Here is a 20,876-nt window from a genome sequence, read left to right on the forward strand (position 1 = left end):
TTATCATAATCCAGATTTCTCACATCACTTAAAAATTAGAAGTTATGGAAACACGAGGCCTGCATTGTCCCAAATGCATGACCCACTGGCGGTGGCAGCCGAAGTTCCATTAGACCAGGCATGTGTTCTCTGCTGCGTGTGGTCCTTCTACTTCCAGGTAGCTCAATAACTGTACCGTTATTAGGCTGAGATAAAAAGCCATCTAGAAATTTCTTTTCCTTAAAATCCTTCTTATATATTCTGAAAAGAGAAGCTGTTCTGTCCCCATTTGCATTTCTTGCTGACCTGTAGACTAGGTGGTGTGTGCAGGAGCCTATGACACATGTAGTTCTCAACACAGGGCTCCAGACCTCCAGGGCTCTCGAATCTTGGATCCAGGACCTCTCAGGACCATTATTTATCCCCTCATGGGCCCTAAACTAGACTTGAAATTTTTGGATGAAATCTAATGTTCTTGATGCTACTTGTACTTCCTGTCATCTCTAGTGGCTTGGAATACCAGAAAATATTATGCACAGGTTGTTCCATTGTACCTGAGGCAAGTGGAGTAGTTCACTTTCTCATAAACCTGTTTTATGATGGAATGCCTAGATACCCTGGTGATGACAGGCACTTCCAGAGAAAGTTAAAAGTTAACTAGACTTAAGATGTTTTTAATCCTTGGATTTGTCCTTACATTATAGTTTGGTGTTGAAGGACTCAGGAGCTGGAGTTTGAGGCCTAGCATAAAATTACTTGAAAATTAAGATTGTTAAATACAGATCTGATGATCATTCAGGCTTATCTCTGAGAAACAATTGGATTAGTCTCCATCTGCCTTTCATGTGATCAGAAAGAGAATTTTCTATTACTAAGGTAGATTTCTATTTCTGGCAAATGGTGGGCATCTAACAAACATTAAATAATGAATTTTGGCTTTTAAATTTTACATACAAAGTGTTTTTGGCCCATTTTCTCAAGGACAAAATCCAGAAACTCCTGAGTAGTTTGAAAATGTAAAATTATTTGAGGTCACATTAGATAGAACTGTGATTCATAGCAGAGAGGCCTGTGATATGAGGGTATTAAAAGGAATTATAGTTTACCTTTTACGTTAATTACTAATTAATGAAACATTTTAGGTATGTCGTCAAATGGTTAACTCCTTTCCCAGAACCCAGCACACCACCAAAGGAGTGAATAGTTAGAATTTTTATGAATGAGACAATGTTTGTGCTGTAAATGTTGGCATTCCAGATACTTGAATTTGAAGTGCTTTTTGTTTTGTTTAGGATAATAGCTACCTGTGGAGAGCTCTTGAGACAATGTGGGGACTTCGAGCAGCAGCTGGCAAACAGGTAGGATAGAGCTGGGGGTAAGAGCATGAGTTCTTTTTGGGGAAGAACTTAACATAGCATACAGCACACAGGACCCAGCAATGGTAGCTTGTGGTCAAATCTGAAGCCACAGAGTTCAAGGACTGTCTGTACTTAGATAAAAGGTGTCATTGTTGTCATCATTAAACATTTATTGAGCACCTAAAGGGCAAGGCTCTGACCTACTTGGCAATGGTCACATAATTTTGATTAGATTTGTCTCAGCCTAAATGAGCCTCCAAATTATGAGTGGGCTGGGTTCCACTGCTGGTTTGTAAGTCAAATTTTGGGACACCAAATAAATTTCCCTACAGAAATGGTGTTTGTAAGTTGTAGTAAGGCCCCTGGGCCAGCCTGCTGCATCAGGATTCACCCAGCCAAGCCTGCCTTCTGGGTTCTGCAGCAGAATGCTGTGCTGTCCAAGCAGGGGTGTTTCAATGGAGGACTTCTGGGGTTGGACTAGGAAAAGTCCCTTCTGCCCACTTTCTCTATTCTGATACTTGCCAGGGCCTTATAATACTCCAGTGTACCATTCAGGCTAGTTTTCTCCTTGATGTGCTCTAGCCTCCAAATTTCTAACTTTTTTTTCATCCAGCTAAACCTTTCATTTCTCTTAGCATAGCTGATCTCTCTGTTCTTCAGGAGTTCGGGGAAGGAGTCTGTTTCATACAGTTGTGTGAGGCCTAGCAGCTGTCTCCTCTTCTTTCTCTCAGATAATTCATTATCCTAAAGCAGCACTTTTCAGTCTTTTTTTATCTCACAGCACACAAAAACTACTACAATTCTGCGGCACGCAAAAATAAATAAATAGATAAATAATATATATATAAATATCTATATATTTTGGTATGTCTGACAAAAAATAGGTATAATTTTGATTAATTCATACCAGATGGCTATTGTTGTGTTGGCTGTTGTCATTTTCTTATTAGACAATCTAAGGAAAAAGAAGTCAGTGCCTCTGACTGAATAGTCAGGTACTGCATGTTTTAAAAATTCTTGCAGCGAGCCAGTTGAAAATCGCTGTTGTAAAGTAATCTCTGGGCAGGAATTTTTGGTAGTGGTACCAGGTGAAGTGGAAGCTGAGGCCACAAGGAAGGAGGACTTGCAGAAGAAGGCAGTCAGACTGGCCATGGAGGCAGTGCTCTGAGCTGGCTTTTTTTTTTTTTTAATTTTTTTCTATTACAGTTATCTCAATTGTTTCTGTTTCTGAGCCCATGGGTTGTCTTCCAATCCCAAGACTTTCCCTGATGGTTCTCGTGTGGGGCAAGTTGTGCAGTGGGGTAGGATGGACAGCCATTGTTTTCTTAACTCCTACACTGCCCAGCACAGAGATAATGCCACTTCCTAAATAAAGACAATCCAGCATCACAGACATACAATGCATATGTGTAAATAACATAAATGATTAAGTAAACCCACATGTATACATATTGTGCTCACATGTGCACATGAACACAGAGTGAGGGGAGCCATGGATGGAAAGGTGAGTAGGTCTGTGTTCACAGAGGACGCTAAAGAGAGGTGAAAATCTAACAAGTATTTAAAAGAAAGGCATATAGCTTATTATTTTCTTAAATACAGTAGTAATTACAGCCTGGTCCCAGCTCATTGCAAAGATTAAGACAGTTCACAAGTATACAAAATAAAACCTGAAAATCTACTCACCCTAAAAATTCCTTTCTCCAGAAGAAACATTGTTAACAGCTGCACCGCCCCTCCCACCTTTACATTTATTGAGCTCTGACATTAAGGTTTTTACGTGAATTAACTCACTAATATTCTCAGGTGCCAAAGAGGTAGTTACTATTTTTATCCCCATTTTTACAGATGAAGAGACATTGAGGCATAGAATTTGGCACAGGTAATAACTTTTAAAGTAAAAGAAATTGTGGAAATAGCTGTATCTGAGGTGACACAGCTATGAGGCAGCGATTTGAACCTGGACTTCTGCTGAGTCATCCAGTGTGTGAACGTCATCCCCATGCTGTCCTTCCTCATAGATTAGTGTCTTCCCTTAGACTTTAGTTTCTCATATATATATATATATATATATGTCAGACAACTTCCATATCAAAACATACAATTTTCCTTAATCTCTTCATGAAGGTGAATAGTACATTCTAAAGGGTACGGAAGGGTCTGCTTAAGAAGATGAATGGAGCCATGACAGATAAAGGATGAGCCCCGAGAGGCTGAAAGCCTGACCTGAGCTTTGGTGTGAGATGAGAACAGACATCATTCTGGAAGCACTGAAGCTGGAAAGGGAAAAGAGCCACAGTTCCACTCTGTGTTCCTGTCAGGGAGGCCATGTGTGTGGCAGCCTGTAAAGCTCGTCTTACCTCCCCACTAGTTTCACTGAAGAGCCCAGACTTGTAACAAGGATCCCTCCCACTGCTGCAGCAGCAATAGCTGGAAACACTCGATTACTTCAGGAATAAGAGTGGCATTGGCTCTCCAGTTCTTGAGATCACCTCCTTGCAGAAGGGGGTCATTTGTGATTTATAGGTTGAGTAAAGCAGGGCCAAGTTGGGTGTCACCCAAGGGATTTTGCTTTTCTAAATATTTTATCTTTCAGTTGCAGTTTACATCCAATATTATTTTGTATTCATTTCAGGGGTGCAGCATAGTGGTGAGACAATCATATACTTTACAAAGTGATATTTCAAGTGCCCACTTGGCACCTTACATAGTTATTACAATATTATTGACTACATTCCCTGTGTTGCACTTTACATCCCTGTGACTGTTCTGTAACTGCCAGTTTGTACTTCTTAATCCCTTCACCTTTCTCATTCATCTCCCCATCCCCTCCCCCTCTGACAGCTGTCAGTCTGTTCTCTGTGTCTGTTTCTGTTTTGTTTGTTCATTTATTTTGTTCTTTAGATTCCACACGAGTGAAATCATATGGTACTTGTCTTTTTCTGTCTGACTTATTTCACTTAGCATAATACCCTGACCATCCATGTTGTCTCAAATGGTAAGTTTCATTTTATTTTTTAAAGATATCATTTATTTACTTTTTAGAGAGAGGGGAAGGGAGGGGAAAAGAAAGGTAGAGAAATATCAATATGCAAGAGATATATCAATCAGTTGCCTTTTGCATGCCCCCACCTGGGGACCTGGCCTGCAACTGAGGCATGTGCCCTGACTGGGAATCGAACCAGCGACCTTTTGGTTCTCAGGCCAGCACTCAATCCACTAGCCAGGGCATGATTTCATCTTTTTTTATGGTCGAGTAATATTTCCTTGTATATAAGTACCACAGTTTTTTATTCTACTTATCTATTGATGGGTACTTGGGTTGCTTCCATATCTTCCACGGGATCTCTTACTTCATGCAGTTTAGGTGGAGTACATGGAGATTGCCCTTGGCGCCTCTTGTACTTTCATGGGGTCACCACTTCTTTTTGGAACAGTGGTATTTTCACCAGGGTAAGATGTTAGTGGGACAATTCAGTAGAATAATTGGGTTTGTGGAATTTAATATAAACTTACAAGTTTACATGAGTGAGGAGTAGGTAACAACTTCTAACAAAAGAAAGTGAACTGAGGAAGTAGATAGAATTATAATGTTAGTCCCACATGGGCACATGCTAGATTTCCCCATTAATCCCTGAGCTTAAGAGCGGATATTCCCAAGACCTAGCTCAGAGCCCAGTACAGCTATCAGAAAAATTTCCTTGATAAATGAGAAAATCCAGTGTTTGTTTCATATAGTTTAGTTCATGATACTAATAAGTAACCTAGAACAGGAAGTCAGATTCTAATGATTAGATCACCTAATGATGTCTGTTTGGATGAAGAGCTTAGGGAAAGATACCATAAGTTCCTTGGGCTTAGAGCTGTATTTATGTGATACTTTTAAATATTAGATTTGGTTTTTATTGTGGAGCACACTATTCCGACTTTTCAAACTCTACCCTCTAATACGTGACTTCAACTTGGATGGCATGCCGAGGTCAGTTTCCCCCAGCTGACTGACGCTGACACACATACTGTCATATCCCTGCAAACAAGAGCTGGCTTCCCAGAGGGCAACCTCCTGCTCACCAAACCCAGGCTCACCTCTCATTCAAAAGATAATTATTGAGCACCTGCCATGTGGCAAGCACTGTGCCAGGTTCCAGAAGCTCAGAGATAAATAACACTGTTTTATCCTCACCTTCTAGTGTTGGGGAAATGAGACAAGATGATAAATGCCCTAAGAGAGGTGAGAAATTGATGGGAGCAGAAGACTGAGTGCCTTGGGGCTGTGGGGAGGGAGTTGGTCAGGAAAGATGTGGCAGCAGAGAAGCCCCTGGGACCGGTGCTTAAAGAAGTGGGGTTTCCCCAGGTGCCCAGAGGAGGGATGAGTACTTCAGGTTGAGGGATGTGAGCATGGCATTCACATGTGGAAAGTGCGGAGTGTGGGGTTGGGAGGTTGGGGCAGTTGCCATGACTAGGATACAAGGATTCAAGTGCTGCGGAGATGGAAGGCCCTGGGTGTCCTGCCCAGCATGTTTAGATTTATCCTGGGGGCACTGAGTGATCTTTGGGAGAAAGACAAAGTCAGATTTGTCTTTTGGATCGGAGATGGAAGGCCCTGGGTGTCCTGCCCAGCATGTTTAGATTTATCCTGGGGGCACTGAGTGATCTTTGGGAGAAAGACAAAATCAGATTTGTCTTTTGGAAAGATGTTCTGTTAACCCATAGGAGGACAGAGTAAGTGGAATATGGAAGAACTAGAGGAAGAGAAGGCTGCCGAGGTCCAGATGAGGAACAGTGATGACTTGGAAGTGAGGCAGTGGCTGGGGTGGCTGTAGTTTGGCAGATAAGGACCCAACCAAAATCACTGGGAAAACTGTGATTGACCTTAATGGCAGAGGTAGGTGGCTGCTTGTTTTGACAACAGATCCTCAGCAAGGGCCTGTCCCTAGGATTTGTGTGTAAGTATGGGCATTTGTTCCTTGACAACTCACAGGATTTGTTTTTGGAAAAGAAGTGGTGAGTGCAACCTAAAAACTGCCACATCCAAAGCATTGCTTTTCATAAGAAATTATAGTAAAGGAGGGGTCAGGAATTATCGCAACATCTATTCTCCTGGTTATGTATGTTCGTATCATTCTGTACCCATTTAAGTGTAGACTGGAGGGTAAAGTTGGGCTAAGGAAAAACCAAGTGGAGGATTTTTAGCATTCATGAGGGGAGGCCATCCTTGCTGGAGGCAGATCCTGCTCCCCAAGGAGCACTAGAACCTAAAACCTCCTTGAGGCAATTTTCTGTCTCAGAGAAATTGGAAAGGGCCAGCTTCTCTAAACACATCTCTCTATAGCACTTAAACCACTAAAATAAACTTCACAATGCCAGTGGGCACAAGCACACACAAATCCAGTGTGCGTGACAGGAGTCCCGTGTGTGGAGCCCTGCAGCCAGCTGTTGTCAGTGCTCTCCAGGGACCAGCTGTCCTGTTGCCCTGTCTAGCATTGCTGTGACTCAGGTCCTGAGTACTCACATGGATTTGACTACTATAAACAGTGATGCTCATATCACAAGGAAGTTCTGCATAGAAAGTGCATAGTACTCCAGACTGCACTAAAGTGACAATGGCCCTGTGGGCTGTATGTCATATTAGAAAGAAAGCATATTCTGGAAGAGTGAGTGTTAAATATGAAATAACACCTGGTGTCTGTTGTACAGTTGAGATCCAGCTCCCTCCTAAATGGTGAAGGATGTCTTCATTTTCTTATAAAATGGACCCTAAATCCACCTGCTTCATGAGGATATCTGGGGATTTAGTAAGGAGCCATCTGAATGCTTCAAGAAGAAAGTTCCATATAAATAGCTTGGGGCATAATGCTCACCACTGTCATTGCAGGATTTTGTCCACAGCTGGGAAGTATCTATCTGACTCCTACAGTCCTCGGAGCCTGACTGGGTTTCAAGACACCATCTTGGCAGACAAGAAGAGCTCTCCCAAGAACCCATGGCAAGAATATAACTACCTCCAGAAAGATAACCCTGCTGAATACACCAGCTTAATGGAAATACTTTATACCCTCAAGGTATGAAACCAGATGAAGGCATTCTTGCCAGTGGATGCTTTTCCTTGTCACTCACTCATTCCTGATCCAGGCTTTCTGGCCCTGTATGTGGGCCCTAGGCCATGGCATATCCTGCTGCCACTTCTCTGTCTCATTAGTGTTATGTTTTTAAGGGGCCAATCAACTAGACTGGGTTGGAACCAATTGCAGTATAAAGGCAGGAGTCAGGTAAATGGAGCATTATTAGTGACAGTAGGTAGGCTGGAGAATGTGGCTTTAGATCTGTAGCTGAATGAGTGCTACACTTCCCTCCAGAGTTAAATCTGTCATCAGGCCCCAGCCCCCATGGAGGGACAGCCCCCTTTTACTGAATGGCAGATGGGACCAGAATGTGTACTGCCTACCAGTGGGCAGAACCAGAAAGGTGGATCCTAGCCCAGTAGGAAAAGTTGTGCCTCTTTCCCAGGGAGGATGAAGGTGGAGAGGACCAGGCCGCCCCTCCAGTGCGAGTTCCTATAGGAAGCAACTTGACTTGGGGGCAAGTGTGCCCTCCTAGCTATTCCTTTATAGAGTCTCAGTTTCTCTTCCATAAAGCTGCCCTTGACTTTGAGCTTAAACCCTTGGGGTCCAGGGATAGAAAGACCTCCCAAGCTTCCTGGGAATGGCCCCTAGGTTCCAAGATGGTCACAGGCATCCTTTCCAGAATCATCTTCACACACCCCTGGTCTGGTTTGAGGCTCATCTCTTGGTGAAAGGCAGAGGTGACATTGACCCTATAGCACTGAATGCAATCTGGAATTATGCTGATGAGACTCAAGCTCTGGGGAGATGGCAGGTGCTTCTGGACCCGTCTGCAGCTTCAGAGTTGCCCTCATAGGTCCTCCCCATCCCTTTGCACCCTGACCTACCAGATGACTGCATTTGAGCTTGACAAACCCTTGTTAAAGCAGTTCTGCAAGTTCACTCACCCATGCTTCTGTGATTAGGGTAAAGCAGCTCTGTTTATCTTTATTGCTAATCTGATTTATTTCTGTTTGTTGTAATCAGTTCATTTATAATAGCAAAACTAAGGGTCCATTTTCCACCTCTGCATTTTCTCAGGCTGTTTGGAATTCCTGGGCTCACATGGGTTATGCACACTCTGGCATAGAGCCCAGTGTAATTGTCCTGACCTCGCTTGGGATCAAGGCTTTGTCCATCACTCTTGTCTGTACATGATACTTCTGTTGGTTCCTTTATCCCTGAGGGACAGTCACAGGTCAGTGTTTCCTAAGCTGCCGACCCACGATCGTGTGTTAGCTCAAATGCATCAGAATCACCTGGGAAAGTGAATTAAAAAGTAAAGATTCGTGGGCTCCAGGACCCTCCTGGATTCCAGTTCAGTAGTCCTAAGGTGGAGCCTCTGTATCTGATATTAGGCATGTGCCCCAGGGGTCCTGCTTTGGGAACCACTGTTGTCTAGAACCCCCCTCATTGTTTTCCTCTCAGTGACTTTTCAAAATGTGTAACTAGCCAAAAATCTAGATTGGATTTAAGGCCTAACAAACTGCCATTTGCATTTTCTTGTCTTAGGAAAAAGGTTCAAGTAACTACAACCTGCTGTCTGTGTCCCGAGCAGCCCTGACTCAGCTTAATCAGCAGGCCCACCAGCTGGCTTTCGACTCGGTCTTCCTGCGCATCAGACAGCAGCTGCTGCTGCTTCCCAGGATGGAAGTGAGTTTCCTACTGGCCCTGCCTCCTTCCCAGGCCCTCCCCCATCCCCCCATAGTCAGCAGTCCAACTGCACAGAAGTACTGTCCCTTGCAGTTCATTGCTTAGCAAGAATTCCTTATCTTAATTGTAGTTACTGTAATGCTTTATTTTCAGGCTGTGTCTTGGGATTATTATTATTGCTTGATTAACTTCAGCCATCAGGAGCAGCATAGCTGTGCCCTCCAAGGAGGAAGTAAGGGAGATTCCATGCCACTGTGTGGGTTGGGGCAAGTCAGAGGAGCTAATTGTCTAGTGAAATTGTTTTCATGCCACAAACATTTCTAGAGAATCTGTTCTAGAACTTTACTCAGGAGAGTACCTTCTCAGATTTGATCTGGGGTTTTTGAGGAGGGTTGGAAGGGTTCTACTGTGTTCTGTCCTTGATACCTTTTTTACTTGGCTTTTCCTAAAGTGCCTCACTTTTCTTTTCTTGCCTCTCTGTTTGCCCTGACTCATTTTCAAGGAATTGCCCACCAGGCATGTATTCTCTGCTGGCTCATTCTCCCCTTGTCCTGATCTCATCATTTTCCTCTTGGATTCCTGGGACTGTCTCCTGGTTAACCTTTCTCACTGTCTCAAGTTTATCGCGATTCAGCTTTTTCTGAAGACAGTCTTTGGGGAAAGACCCAGTATGGAGCTTTAATAACCAGGAGATCCTTTTGGGAAGCAACAAGAATGAGTTTGGCATAATTACAAGTTCTTTGCTTTCTGTTGCCTCACTGAAAGCATACCAGTCCGGGCATCAGGGGCCACTCACTGTTCACTGTGTGACCTTGGTCAGTCTCAGCCCCTCTCTGCATCTCAGTCTCTTATCTATAAAATGACCTGGTTGAACTACACGATTTCAGGATTCTTTCTACCCCTAGAATACTGTGATTTTCATTTTCTAATGATTTTTCCACACAAAATACCATGACATCTACTCCAACCAGATTGTGCATTTCTAGGGTGGTTAGGGGTGGATTAAGTTTGGAGGAGAGCCACGGATGTCCCAGTGCTGCGACTGGGCAGTGCCAGTATGTGGTTTTGGATCATTCAGCTGAGGCTACTACTTCCTCTGTGACCTCATCTCCTCATCTTTAAAATGAGGGCACAGTAATTCTCACAATACAGATATGTGAGGAGTAAGTGAGATTTTGTATGTGATAGAATTTAGCACAATGGTTGCTATAGCAGTAGATGCTTCAGAAAGGATGATTTTCTTTCTCTGGTTCTCATTTTCTTAGAGAAATGAGAATTTTTTTTAATGTATTTTATTGATTATAGTGTTATATTTGTCCCAGTTTCCCTTCCCTCTGCTCCCCTCCACTTGGTGGCCCCTCTCCCTCCAGTTGTCCCCCCCCTTTTAGTCCATGTCCATTGTTTGTGCATATAGTTCTTCTCAACCTCTCTGTCTATTCCATTCCCTCCTACTATGCTTCTTAATTCCTGTATCATCTCCCTCCCTCTCGCCCTTCCCCCTCCCTGCTGACCTCCCCCCAATATGCTCCCCATACCTATAGTTCTTTTTCCACTCTCGTTGCCTATTTAGTTTGCCTTTGTTTCAATTCCCTAGCTTCTGTTGTTGTTTCTTGTGATGCTGTTTTCATTTTAGTGTTCATAGTTTTGATCCTCCTTTTTCTAAACAAATCCCTTTAACATTTCATATAATAGTGGTTTGGATCTGATGAACTCTTTCAGTTTAATTTTGTCCTGGAAACACTTTCTCTGCCCTTCTATTCTGAATGATAGTTTCGCTGGATAGAGTATTCGTGGCTGTAGGTTTTGGATTTTCATTACTTTGAATATTTCTTGCCATTCCCTTCTTGCCTGCAGGGTCTCCCTTGAGAAGTCAGCTGATAGTCTAATTGGGACCCCTTTGTACATGATTCTTTTCTTCTCTCTTGCTGCTTTTAAGATTCCCTCTTTATCTTTAACTTTTGACATTTTGATTATAATGTGTCTTGGAGTGGTTCTCCCTGGGTCCAGTTTTTTTGGAACTCTCTGTGCTTCCTGGACCTGTACGTCTATTTCCTTCCCCAAGTTTGGGAAGTTCTGCTTTATTATATTTTCACTTAATTTTTCAATTTCTAGATCATCTTCTTCGCCCTCTGGTAAACCAATGATTCTTATATTGGGTCTCTTATAGCTGTCCCAGAGGTTTCTGATCCTCTCATTATTTTCCTTGCTTTCTGTTTCCTCTCTCTGCACTGGTTGACTCTTTGCTCCTTCTCTATGTTCTGGTTTGTTGATTTGAACTCTGGATTTTATTTCCTCACCATCTGTCTCGTACGTGGTTTTGTTCCTTTCAGTATGAGTGTTTTTCAATTCTTTCTCATTTTTTTCCAGATCTTTTGTTAATTCTGTAAGCCACCTGATAACAATGGCCCTGAACTGAGCCTCTGACAGATTTCTTATTTGTTCATCTGTCAGATTCTTCATCTGTTGCCTGGTGAACTGCGCCACCGGGATTTCTATAGTTGTCTGCCTCATTCTGACAGATGTGTTTTGTTTTCTTGGGCCGGCTATAGGGTACAGTGCCTGTGTACTCGTCACAACCCAGCGACCAGTGTTGATCTGCAACCTTTTTCACTGTGCTGTGGCTCTTTGTGGTTACAACCCAGCGACCAGCAGCAATCCGCAACCTATTTTGCAACGCTGTGGCAGTTTGTGTGGGGGCAGGGGTCCAAGATGGATTCCTGCTGTTATTCCACTAGGAGACCGGGATCCGTCCTCCCGCCCTCTGGGCCTCACTGTTGGAGGTGATGTGGTGGCTGCTTTTCCGAGCGTTGGGGTCGCGAGCTTCCGGAGTTCAACTGCAGCCGGGATTGCTCTCCCTGCCGCTGTCCCAGATGCTACCGCAAACAGCACCCCCCGGTTTCGCTCTTACCTGCCCAAGAGCGCCGCTGGTTTATAACTTTGTACGTTGGGCTTCCGTGTAGTTTTATTTTCTGGAATTTCTAGTTATCTTTTGTTCTGAGGTAGTTGTATTCCTCTCTAGTTGTAGAGGGAGACCAAGTGTGTCTGTCTAAGCCTCCATCTTGGCTGGAAGTCCAGAAATGAGAATATTTAAAATAAAATGTATATATTCATTTTCAGAAATCAAGCAATACAGGAAAGTATGAAGGAAAAGGCAATAAATCCCTTTAGAATTCCCACCATGTAGAATAAGCAGTGTGAGCATTTGTTTGTCCACCCAGACTCCTCTCTATGCCAGTTCACATGTTGAAGGTTGGATGGGTACAATAGGAAGAAGGTACAGTTGAATAGCACAGGCTATTTTTAAAAAAAGACATACACCACATAAATTTTATTTGAATATAACTAGAAAAAGAAGATGAATGAAACTAAAGGAATGGTTGAACTTGAGGTACTAGTTTCTTCATTGCAAAAGAAATTAGTTTCCAGATCTCTTCAAGGTTAAGAAAGATTATAGAAACTATTAGAGATTGGGGTCATTGTCTTTGCTGATCACGTTTTCATTTTATCTGTGTGTGTGTGTGTGTGTATGTGTTTTAATCCTCACTCAAGAACATGCTTATTGATTTTTTATTTTATTTTTCGAGCAGCAAAGCGAGGTGTTTATTCCGTGAGTCTGCAGAGTGGGGCGCACCCTCAGCCAGGAGAATGTGCGCGCAAAGCAGACAAAGAAAGCTGGTTTTATAGTAAAGTGCCCCACCCTAAAGTGAAATTGACTAGCTCCCCCACCCCTTTCCTTCTTCCCCGTTTCTCCATTACTGGTTGCTCCGGAGTTACAATCTTAACTCGATCATCTAAATGCCCCTATTGTGATTTGTAAATATGCTAATGCTGTCAACTCCCTTCTCAGAGGTCCTCTAATGACATTTGCCCTTGAGAACCTCTAATTACATTTGCCCTTTGTTACTAATGACTTTCTACTGGTTTGGGAGTCATTATGTCCTTGTTTCTTATAATTCCCCCGTCTCTTTTGGAAAATTTACTACTCAAACCATTCTATTTATCCCTTCAAATCTAAGGAGGATTTCTCGACTTTCTTCCTCATAGTTAGGATTCCCCTTGGCCTCTAGGAGGAGGAGATTATGAAAAGTTGCTGGCATTTGTTTAGTTTTGCAGTCTCAATTAGTCTCTGAACTAAACCTCTGATATATGGAATACAGCAACCTCAAGCTGTGAGGACTCCTGCTACCACTAGGAGGGATACGAGAGCTGATGAGATCATTCCTTTCCAGTTGCCAAACCAATTTTCTAACCATCCTGTTATGGGATTGTCAATACCTGAGTTTTCCGCTAGTTCATTTGCTAAGGTAGTTAGTCCTTGCAGAGCCTTGGTGATAGATCCATCAGGGGCTGTATTATTAGGGATAAAGGTGCAACACTGTTCCCCAAGCATTGCACATACACCTCCCTTTTCTGCCAACATCATATCCAGTGCCATCCTGTTCTCCCAAGCCACTCGACTGGTGGCATCTAGTTGTTGAGCAATTCCTTCTATAGCATTCCTAGTATAATTGATAAACCTCTGCTGGTTATAATAAATATAATTTATCCAATCAACATTTTTATTAACGGTCAACCATCAGAAGAGCACTGACTCAAACCCGGCTGCGATCTGATTTCTAGCTTTAAACTCATCTGGAACTCCTCTGGGGGGCTCCAATGGCGTCACTATAGATATGAGGATCGAAGGATCCACCAGGCGCCATTGACCTCTTTTCCTAGCAGGGGCAGTCTGGACTGGTTTTGGAAATGCTAGGGTAAATGGGATAGCCAATTGAACCAGGGCACAGGTTTCCACTCCACCTGTCAGGTAGGATTTTCCACAATACCACCAGACATCTGCTCTGGGGATTCGGAGGGGAATAGAGTCGTCGGCCCCACTGTGAAGGTGGCTCGCATTTCTGGTATGAGTGCATGTTAGGAGTTCTCCCACAGGGGTACCGGAATTTGCTTCCCACCTAGAGAGGCAAGAAGAGTGATTCATGGGCCCCACTGAGTATGAAGGGAGGGACTGAGTCCCATTACTCCTTATAGAGGGAAGAGGAGAGACAAGCTTCTGCAAGTCTCATTGCCCCATGCATTCTCATCCCGGTAGAGAGCGAGCATACAGGCCGTTCCCGAGGGGTCAGAGTCCCAGCCTAGTGGAAATGGTACGACCTGTGCCTGGGGTCTTCCTGTGGTACAAGCATAGCAGTTGCTTTTATTCAGGGACTTAACGGTAAATTTGACCCATTCTACCCAAGCATTTGCGTCCCCGTACCCAGTCTCTATCTCTAAGGTTTGTCTGAGATTTAATACCTCAAAGACTTTTACCTTGACTGGATCATTCTGAGGTGTTTCTGAGGTCTAGCTGGGAGAAGTTAGATTTTCTTGGGAAAGAGGAGTTGTCACTAAGTGAAGACCTAGCCACCCTACTGAATCTATGCCAGATACATTAGCTCCTAGGCCCTAAACTCTGGCAGCCACATAGAGTTGCTGATTTAAGAACTGTGGCTGGTTCAGTGTTAGAAGAAGAGGGTTGCACTGGAGAGGCTGGCAGTTTGGGGGAGGAACTCCTTTGCTTAAAGTTATTTTAGGCGAAAGAGAGACCAGTTTTAAAGTGAAGCCCACTGACCAACCCATACTTCGCCAACCCAACCACTTAGTTCAGCCAAACTGTTGAGTCTCTGGAGGCGGCAGTGCACACGGGTTTCTTAAGTGAGGCTTGTATGTACAGACAACCACTCAGGAAATGAGATCATAGGCTTATGCCCTTGGCCTGTGCACGAGGCTGCCTGGTTGCCGCGGTGTTTGCTTTTGTTTCCTTCTGTGTTGATCCACTGCTGTCCCAATAAGAAGTCTAGGGTCATTTCCAGACACTGTGAGGCGGGTGGGCCCTGGGTCAAGCGAGCCACCCAAAAGCGGGTAGGACGCATCTTCCCGCTTCGGCTCAGAGCCCCTTCCCGCACACAGGTGGAGGATCCTGGACGAGCCCCCAGATTGTGAGAGAAGCTCACAATAAAAACTGGGACACACAGGTCTTGAGCAGCAAAGCGAGGCGTTTATTCGCGAGTCTGCAGAGTCAGGCGCACCCTCAGCCAGGAGAATGTGCGCCCATGCTTACTGATTTTAGAGGGAAAGGAGGGATAGAAAGAGGGAGAAATACATCGATTGGTGGCCTCTTGTACATGCTCTGACTGGGGGATCAGACCCACAACCTAGGCATGTGCCCTGATAGGGAATGGAACCTGTAGCCTTTCAGTTTACAGGATGGCGCTCTAGCCAGCTGAGCCACACCAGTCAGAGCTTTAGATAAATATTGACACTGGTTCATCTGCCCTCACAGCTCTCTTCTCCCTTCCCTACCTCCAGACTTGGTTCCTTTTATTATTTTCATTTGGTCAAAACTCAAAATCTTGATCATCTGTTCTGAACCTTAACTCTCCCGGTCTTCTACATGGATTCGGGTGTGGTGCTCCAGCCTGTCCTCACCTCTACTCCTGTGTTCCCTGAGCCCATTATTATCATTTGGTTTTCAGTTGCTTGACTCTGGCCTTCTCATTAGGGCCTCAGCACAACACATGGCACGTGGGGTTGGACGCCGCAGCTCTGAAGGTGGGGCTGTTCTGCCAGTGCCGGCATGAAAGCACAGTGCAAAGGCAAACACTCGGTCTTAAGATTTAAAAACAAAGCACTGGTCATGAAATGTTTCCTTTTAATGTTTGCTGGTCAATTGTACCACCCTTTTACATGACAGGAATATAAACTCACACTCTATTCCATTTCCAGATTGATTACTGAAGTTGACTCTATTACCTGGTGACAGATGGATAGAAAAGCCCATTTGAAGGAAATTTTAAATAATTTTAAAAATATGCTTTATTGATTATGCTGTTGCAGTTGTCCCAGTTTCTTTTCCCTCTGCTCCCCTCCACCCAGTGGCCCCCCTCCCTCCAGTTGCACCCCCCCTTAAGCCATGCCCATTGGTTGTGCATATAGTTCTTCTCAACATCTTCCTGTCTACTCCACTCCCCCCTACTATGCTTCTTAATTCCTGCATCATCTCCCTCCTTTTCCTCCCTCCCCCCTCCCTGCTGACCCCCCTCCCAAAATGTTCCCCAGACCTATAGTTCTTTCCCCACTCTCATTGCCTACTTAGTTTGCCTTTGTTTCAATGCCCTAGCTTCTGTTGTTTGTTGTTGTGATACAGTTTTCATTTTAATGTTCATAGTTTTGATCCTCTTTCTCCTAAACAAGTGCCTTTAACATTTCATATAACAGTGGTTTGGATGTGATGAACTCCTTCAGTTTTACTTTGTCCTGGAAGCACTTTCTCTGCCCTTCTATTCTGAATGACAGTTTCACTGGATAGAGTAATCGTGGTTGTAGGGTTTTGCTTTTCATTACTTTGAATATTTCTTGCCAGTCCCTTCTTGCCTGCAGAGTTTCTTTTGAGAAATCAGCTGATAGTCTTTTTTTTTTTAAATTTCTTTATTTATTTTTGTTTTTTGGTTTTTCAATTACAGTTGTTCCATTTTTCCCCCATTTCTCTTCCCCACCCAGGCCACCCCTTTTCCCACAATCATATCCCTCCCCATTGTCCATGTCCATGAGTCCTTTATACACGTTCTTTGACTAAACCCTTCCCTTACTTATATCCCCCTTCTCTCCCTCTCCCCTCCCCCCTATTGACTGCTGTTCTGCTCTTTGTCCTATTTATTTCATTTGTTTGTGTTGTTCTTTAGTTTCCTGTATTAGGTGATATCATATGGTATTTTTCTTTCTTTGCCTGGCTTATTTCACTAAGCATAATTCTCTAGTTACATCCATGTTGTTCCAAAGGGCAGGAGTTCCTTCTTTCTCTCTGCTACATAGCATTCCATTGTGTAAATGTACCACAGTTTTTTGATCCACTCATCTACAGATGGGCACTTAGGCTGTTTCCAGCACTTAGCTATTGCAAACGGTGCTGCTTTGAACATAGGGGTGCATAAGTTCCTTTGAATTAGGCTTTTAGGATTTTTCAGGTATAATCCTAGCAGTGCAATCGCTGGTTCAAAAGCCAGTTTCATTTTTAGTTTTTTGAGGTAATTCCATACTGTTTTCCATAGTGGCTGCACCAGTCTGCATTCCCACCAACAGTGCAGTAGGGTTCCCATCTCTCCACATCCTCACCAGCACTTGTTGTTTGTTGATTTGTTGATGATGGCCATTCTGACAGGTGTAAAGTGGTATCTCATTGTGGTTTTTATTTGCGTCTCTCTGATGGCTAATGATATTGAGCATTTTTTCATGTGTCTATGGACCTTCTGTATGTCCTCTTTGAAGAAGTGTTTGCTCAGGTCCTTTGCCCATTTTTTAATTGGGTTGTCTGTTTTCTTTATGTTGAGTTGTATAAGCTCTTTACGTATTTTGGAGATCAGTCCCCTGTCTGTGATATCATTGGCAAATATGTTTTCCCATATGGTTGGTTTCCTTTTCATCTTGCTGATGTTTTCTTTTGCTGAGCAGAAACTCTTTAGTTTGATGTAATCCCATTTGTTTATTTTTTCCTTTATTTCTCTTGCCTTACAAGATGTATCCATGAAGATATTGTTATGTGAGATATCTGAAATTTTCCTGCCTATGTTTACCTCTAGGACTTTTATGGTGTCATGGCTTACATTTAAGTCTTTGATCCATCTTGAGTTTATTCTTGTGTGTGGTGTAAGTTGGTGGTCTAGTTTCATTTTTTTGCAAGTCCTTGTCCAGTTCTCCCAGCATCATTTGTTAAAAAGACTCTTCTCACTCCATTTTATGTTCCTTCCTCCTTTATCAAATATTAGTTGACCATAGAGGCCTGGGTTTATTTCTGGACTCTCTATTCTGTTCCACTGATCTATATGTCTGTTCTTATGCCAGTACCGGACTGTTTTCAAATCAGTGGCTTTGTAGTTTTGTTTGATATCTGGTGTTGTGATTCCTCCTGCTGTGTTCTTCTGTCTCAAGATTGCTTTTGCTATTCAGGGTCTTTTTTGGTTTCATATGAATTTTTGGAGTATTTGTTCTAGGTCTGTGAAATATGCCATTGGTATTTTAATAGGGATTGCACTGAATCTGTAAATTGCTTTGGGTAGTATGGCCATTTTGATGATGTTGATTCTTCCCATTCAAGAACATGGTATTTGCTGCCATTTATTTGTATCTTCCTTAATTTCTTTTTTCAATGTTACGTAATTTTCAGAGTACAGGTCTTTTATCTCTTTGGTTAAGTCTACTCCTAGGTTCTTTATTTTTCTTGTTGCTATAGTAAATGGTATTTTCTTTTTTGTCTCTGTCTCCAATATTTTATTGTTGGTGTACAGAAATGCCTTAGATTTCTGTATATTTATTTTGTACCCTGCTATCTTGCCAAATTCACTTATTATATCGAGTAGTCTTTTAGTGGAGTTTATAGGGTTTTCTATGTATACTATCATGTCATTTGCATATAATGATAGTTTTACTTCTTCTTTCCCAATTTGGATGCCTTTTATTTCTTTGTCTTGTCTGATTGCTGTGGCTAGGACTTCCAACACTATGTTGAAAAGGAGTGGAGAGAGTGGACAGCCTTGTCTAGTTCCTGATTTCAGGGGGAATGCTTTCAGTTTTTGTCCATTGAGTATGATGTTGGCTTCAGGCTTCTCATATATAGCCTTAATTATGTTAAGATATGCTCCCTCTGTTCCCATTTTGCTGAGTGTTTTCATCATAAATGGGTGTTGTACTTTGTCAAATGCTTTTTCTGCATCTATTGATATGATCATGTGATTTTTCATTTTGTTTAGATGATGTATTATATTTATTGATTTGCGAATATTAAACCGTCCTTGCATCCCTGGGATGAATCCCACTTGATTGTGGTGTATGATCTTTTTGATGTATTGCTGGATTCTGTTTGCCAATATTTTATTGAGGATTTTAGCATCTATGTTCATCAGTGATATTGGCCTGTAGTTTTCTTTCTTTGTTGTGTCTTGACCTGGTTTTGGGATTAGGGTAATACTGGCTTCATAGAAAGAGTTTGGGATTTTTCCCTCTTCTTGGATTTTTGTAATAATTTGAGGCGGATAGGAGTTAGTTCTTCCCTAAATGTTTTGTAAAATTCGCCTGTGAAGCCATCCGGTCCAGGGCTTTTGTGTGCAGGGAGATTTTTGATTACTGTTTCAATTTCCTTCTTTGTTATTCGTCTGTTGAGACTTTCCACTTCTTCTTGATTCAGTTTTGGAAGGTTGTATGATTCTAAAAATTTGTCCATTTCTTCTAGGTTGTTGAATTTCTTGCCATACAGTTGTTTGTAGTAATTTCTTACAATCCTTTGTGTTTCTGTGTATCAGTCGTGATTTCTCCTCTTTCATTTCTGATTTTGTTTATTTGGGTCTTCTCTCTTTTTTTCTTGATGAGCCTGGCTAGAGGCTTGTCGATTTTATTTTTTCGAAGAACCAGCTCCTAGTTTTGTTGATCTTTTGGATTGTTTGTTTAGTCTCTATGTCATTTAGTTCTGCTCTGATCTTGATTTTCTTCCTTCTTCTTGCCTGAGGCTTAGTTTGTTGTTGTCATTCTAGTTCTTGTAGCTTTAGGGTTATATTTTTTATTGGAGCTTCTTCTTTCCTTTTCAGATATGCCTGTATTGCTATGAACTTCCCTCTTAGGACTGCTTTGCTGTGTCCCATAGGTTTTGGGCTATTGTGTGTTCATTATCATTAGTTTCTAGAAATTTCTTGATTTCTTCTTTGATGTCGTTGTTAACTCATTCATTATTTAATAGCATGTTATTCATTCTCCATGAGTTTGGATGTCTTTGATTTTTTTCTCTGACGTTGATTTTTAGTTTCAAGGCATTGTGGTCTGAAAAGATGCTTGATATGATTTCAATTTTCTTGAATTTGTTGAGGCTTGTTTTGTGTCCTATCATGCAGTCTATCTTTGAAAATGTCCCATGTGTATTTGAAAAGAATGTATATTTTGCTTCTTTGGGGTGAAAAGTTCTATATATATGAGTTAAGTCCATGTGGTTTAGTGTGTTGTTCAATGCCTGTATATCCTTGGTGTTTCTTTGCTTCGAAGATCTGTCTATTGTTGATAATGGAGTGTTGAAGTTCCCTACTATGAGTGTGTTGTTGTTAATATCCTTCTTGTGGTCTTCTAGTATTTGCTTTATGTATTTGGGTGCTCCTATGTTGGGTGCATATATGTTTATCAGCATTATATTTTCTTGATGGATTGTTCCTTTAAGTATTATGAAATGTCCTTCTTTGTCTCTTTTTATTGCCCTTGCTTTGAAATCTGTTTAGTCTGATATGAGAACTGCTACCCCAGCTTTTTTTTCAGGTCCATTTGCTTGGATGTTTTTATATCCCTTTACTTTCTTTTGTTTTGAGGTGTGTTTCTTGTAGACAGCAAATATTTGGGTCCTGTTTTCTTATTCATTCTGTTACCCTATGTCTTTTAATGGGAGCATTTAATCCATTTACATTTAAGGTTATTATTGACGTGTGTTTGTTTATTTCCCTTTGTACCTCTGTTCTTCTCCTCCTTTTTTTTCTTCTTTTTACTTAGAACATTCCCTTTAGCATCTCTTGCAATACCAGTTTGGTGGAGATGTATTCTTTTAGTGTTCCTCTGTCTGAGAAACTCCTTATTTCACCTTCCATTTTGAATGAGAGCCTTGCTGGGTAGAGTATTCTTGGTTGTAGGTCTTTGTTTTTCATTGCTTGAAATATTTTTGACCATTCCCTTCTGGCTTGTAGTGTTTCTGTTGAGAAATCGGTTGATAGCTTTATTGGAGCTC

The 20,876-nt window shown here is 42.2% G+C and overlaps 1 protein-coding gene across 2 annotated transcripts in view; it reads left to right on the forward strand.

Moving 5' to 3' along the window:
- The window catches only part of COG7 (component of oligomeric golgi complex 7), a 74,056-nt gene that overhangs the window by 34,993 nt on the left and 18,187 nt on the right, over positions 1 to 20,876 (forward strand). For both annotated transcript variants that reach the window (XM_090277754.1, XM_090277753.1), the window contains exons 11-13: positions 1,272 to 1,337; positions 7,213 to 7,399; positions 8,951 to 9,091. In XM_090277754.1, coding sequence (XP_090133880.1) covers positions 1,272 to 1,337; positions 7,213 to 7,399; positions 8,951 to 9,091 — 394 coding nt within the window. The remainder of the gene's footprint in view (positions 1 to 1,271; positions 1,338 to 7,212; positions 7,400 to 8,950; positions 9,092 to 20,876) is intronic.

The sequence above is a fragment of the Furipterus horrens genome, unplaced genomic scaffold, assembly GCF_987537825.1.
Source record: "Furipterus horrens unplaced genomic scaffold, mFurHor1.1.pri manual_scaffold_5, whole genome shotgun sequence".
NCBI lineage: Eukaryota > Metazoa > Chordata > Mammalia > Chiroptera > Furipteridae > Furipterus > Furipterus horrens.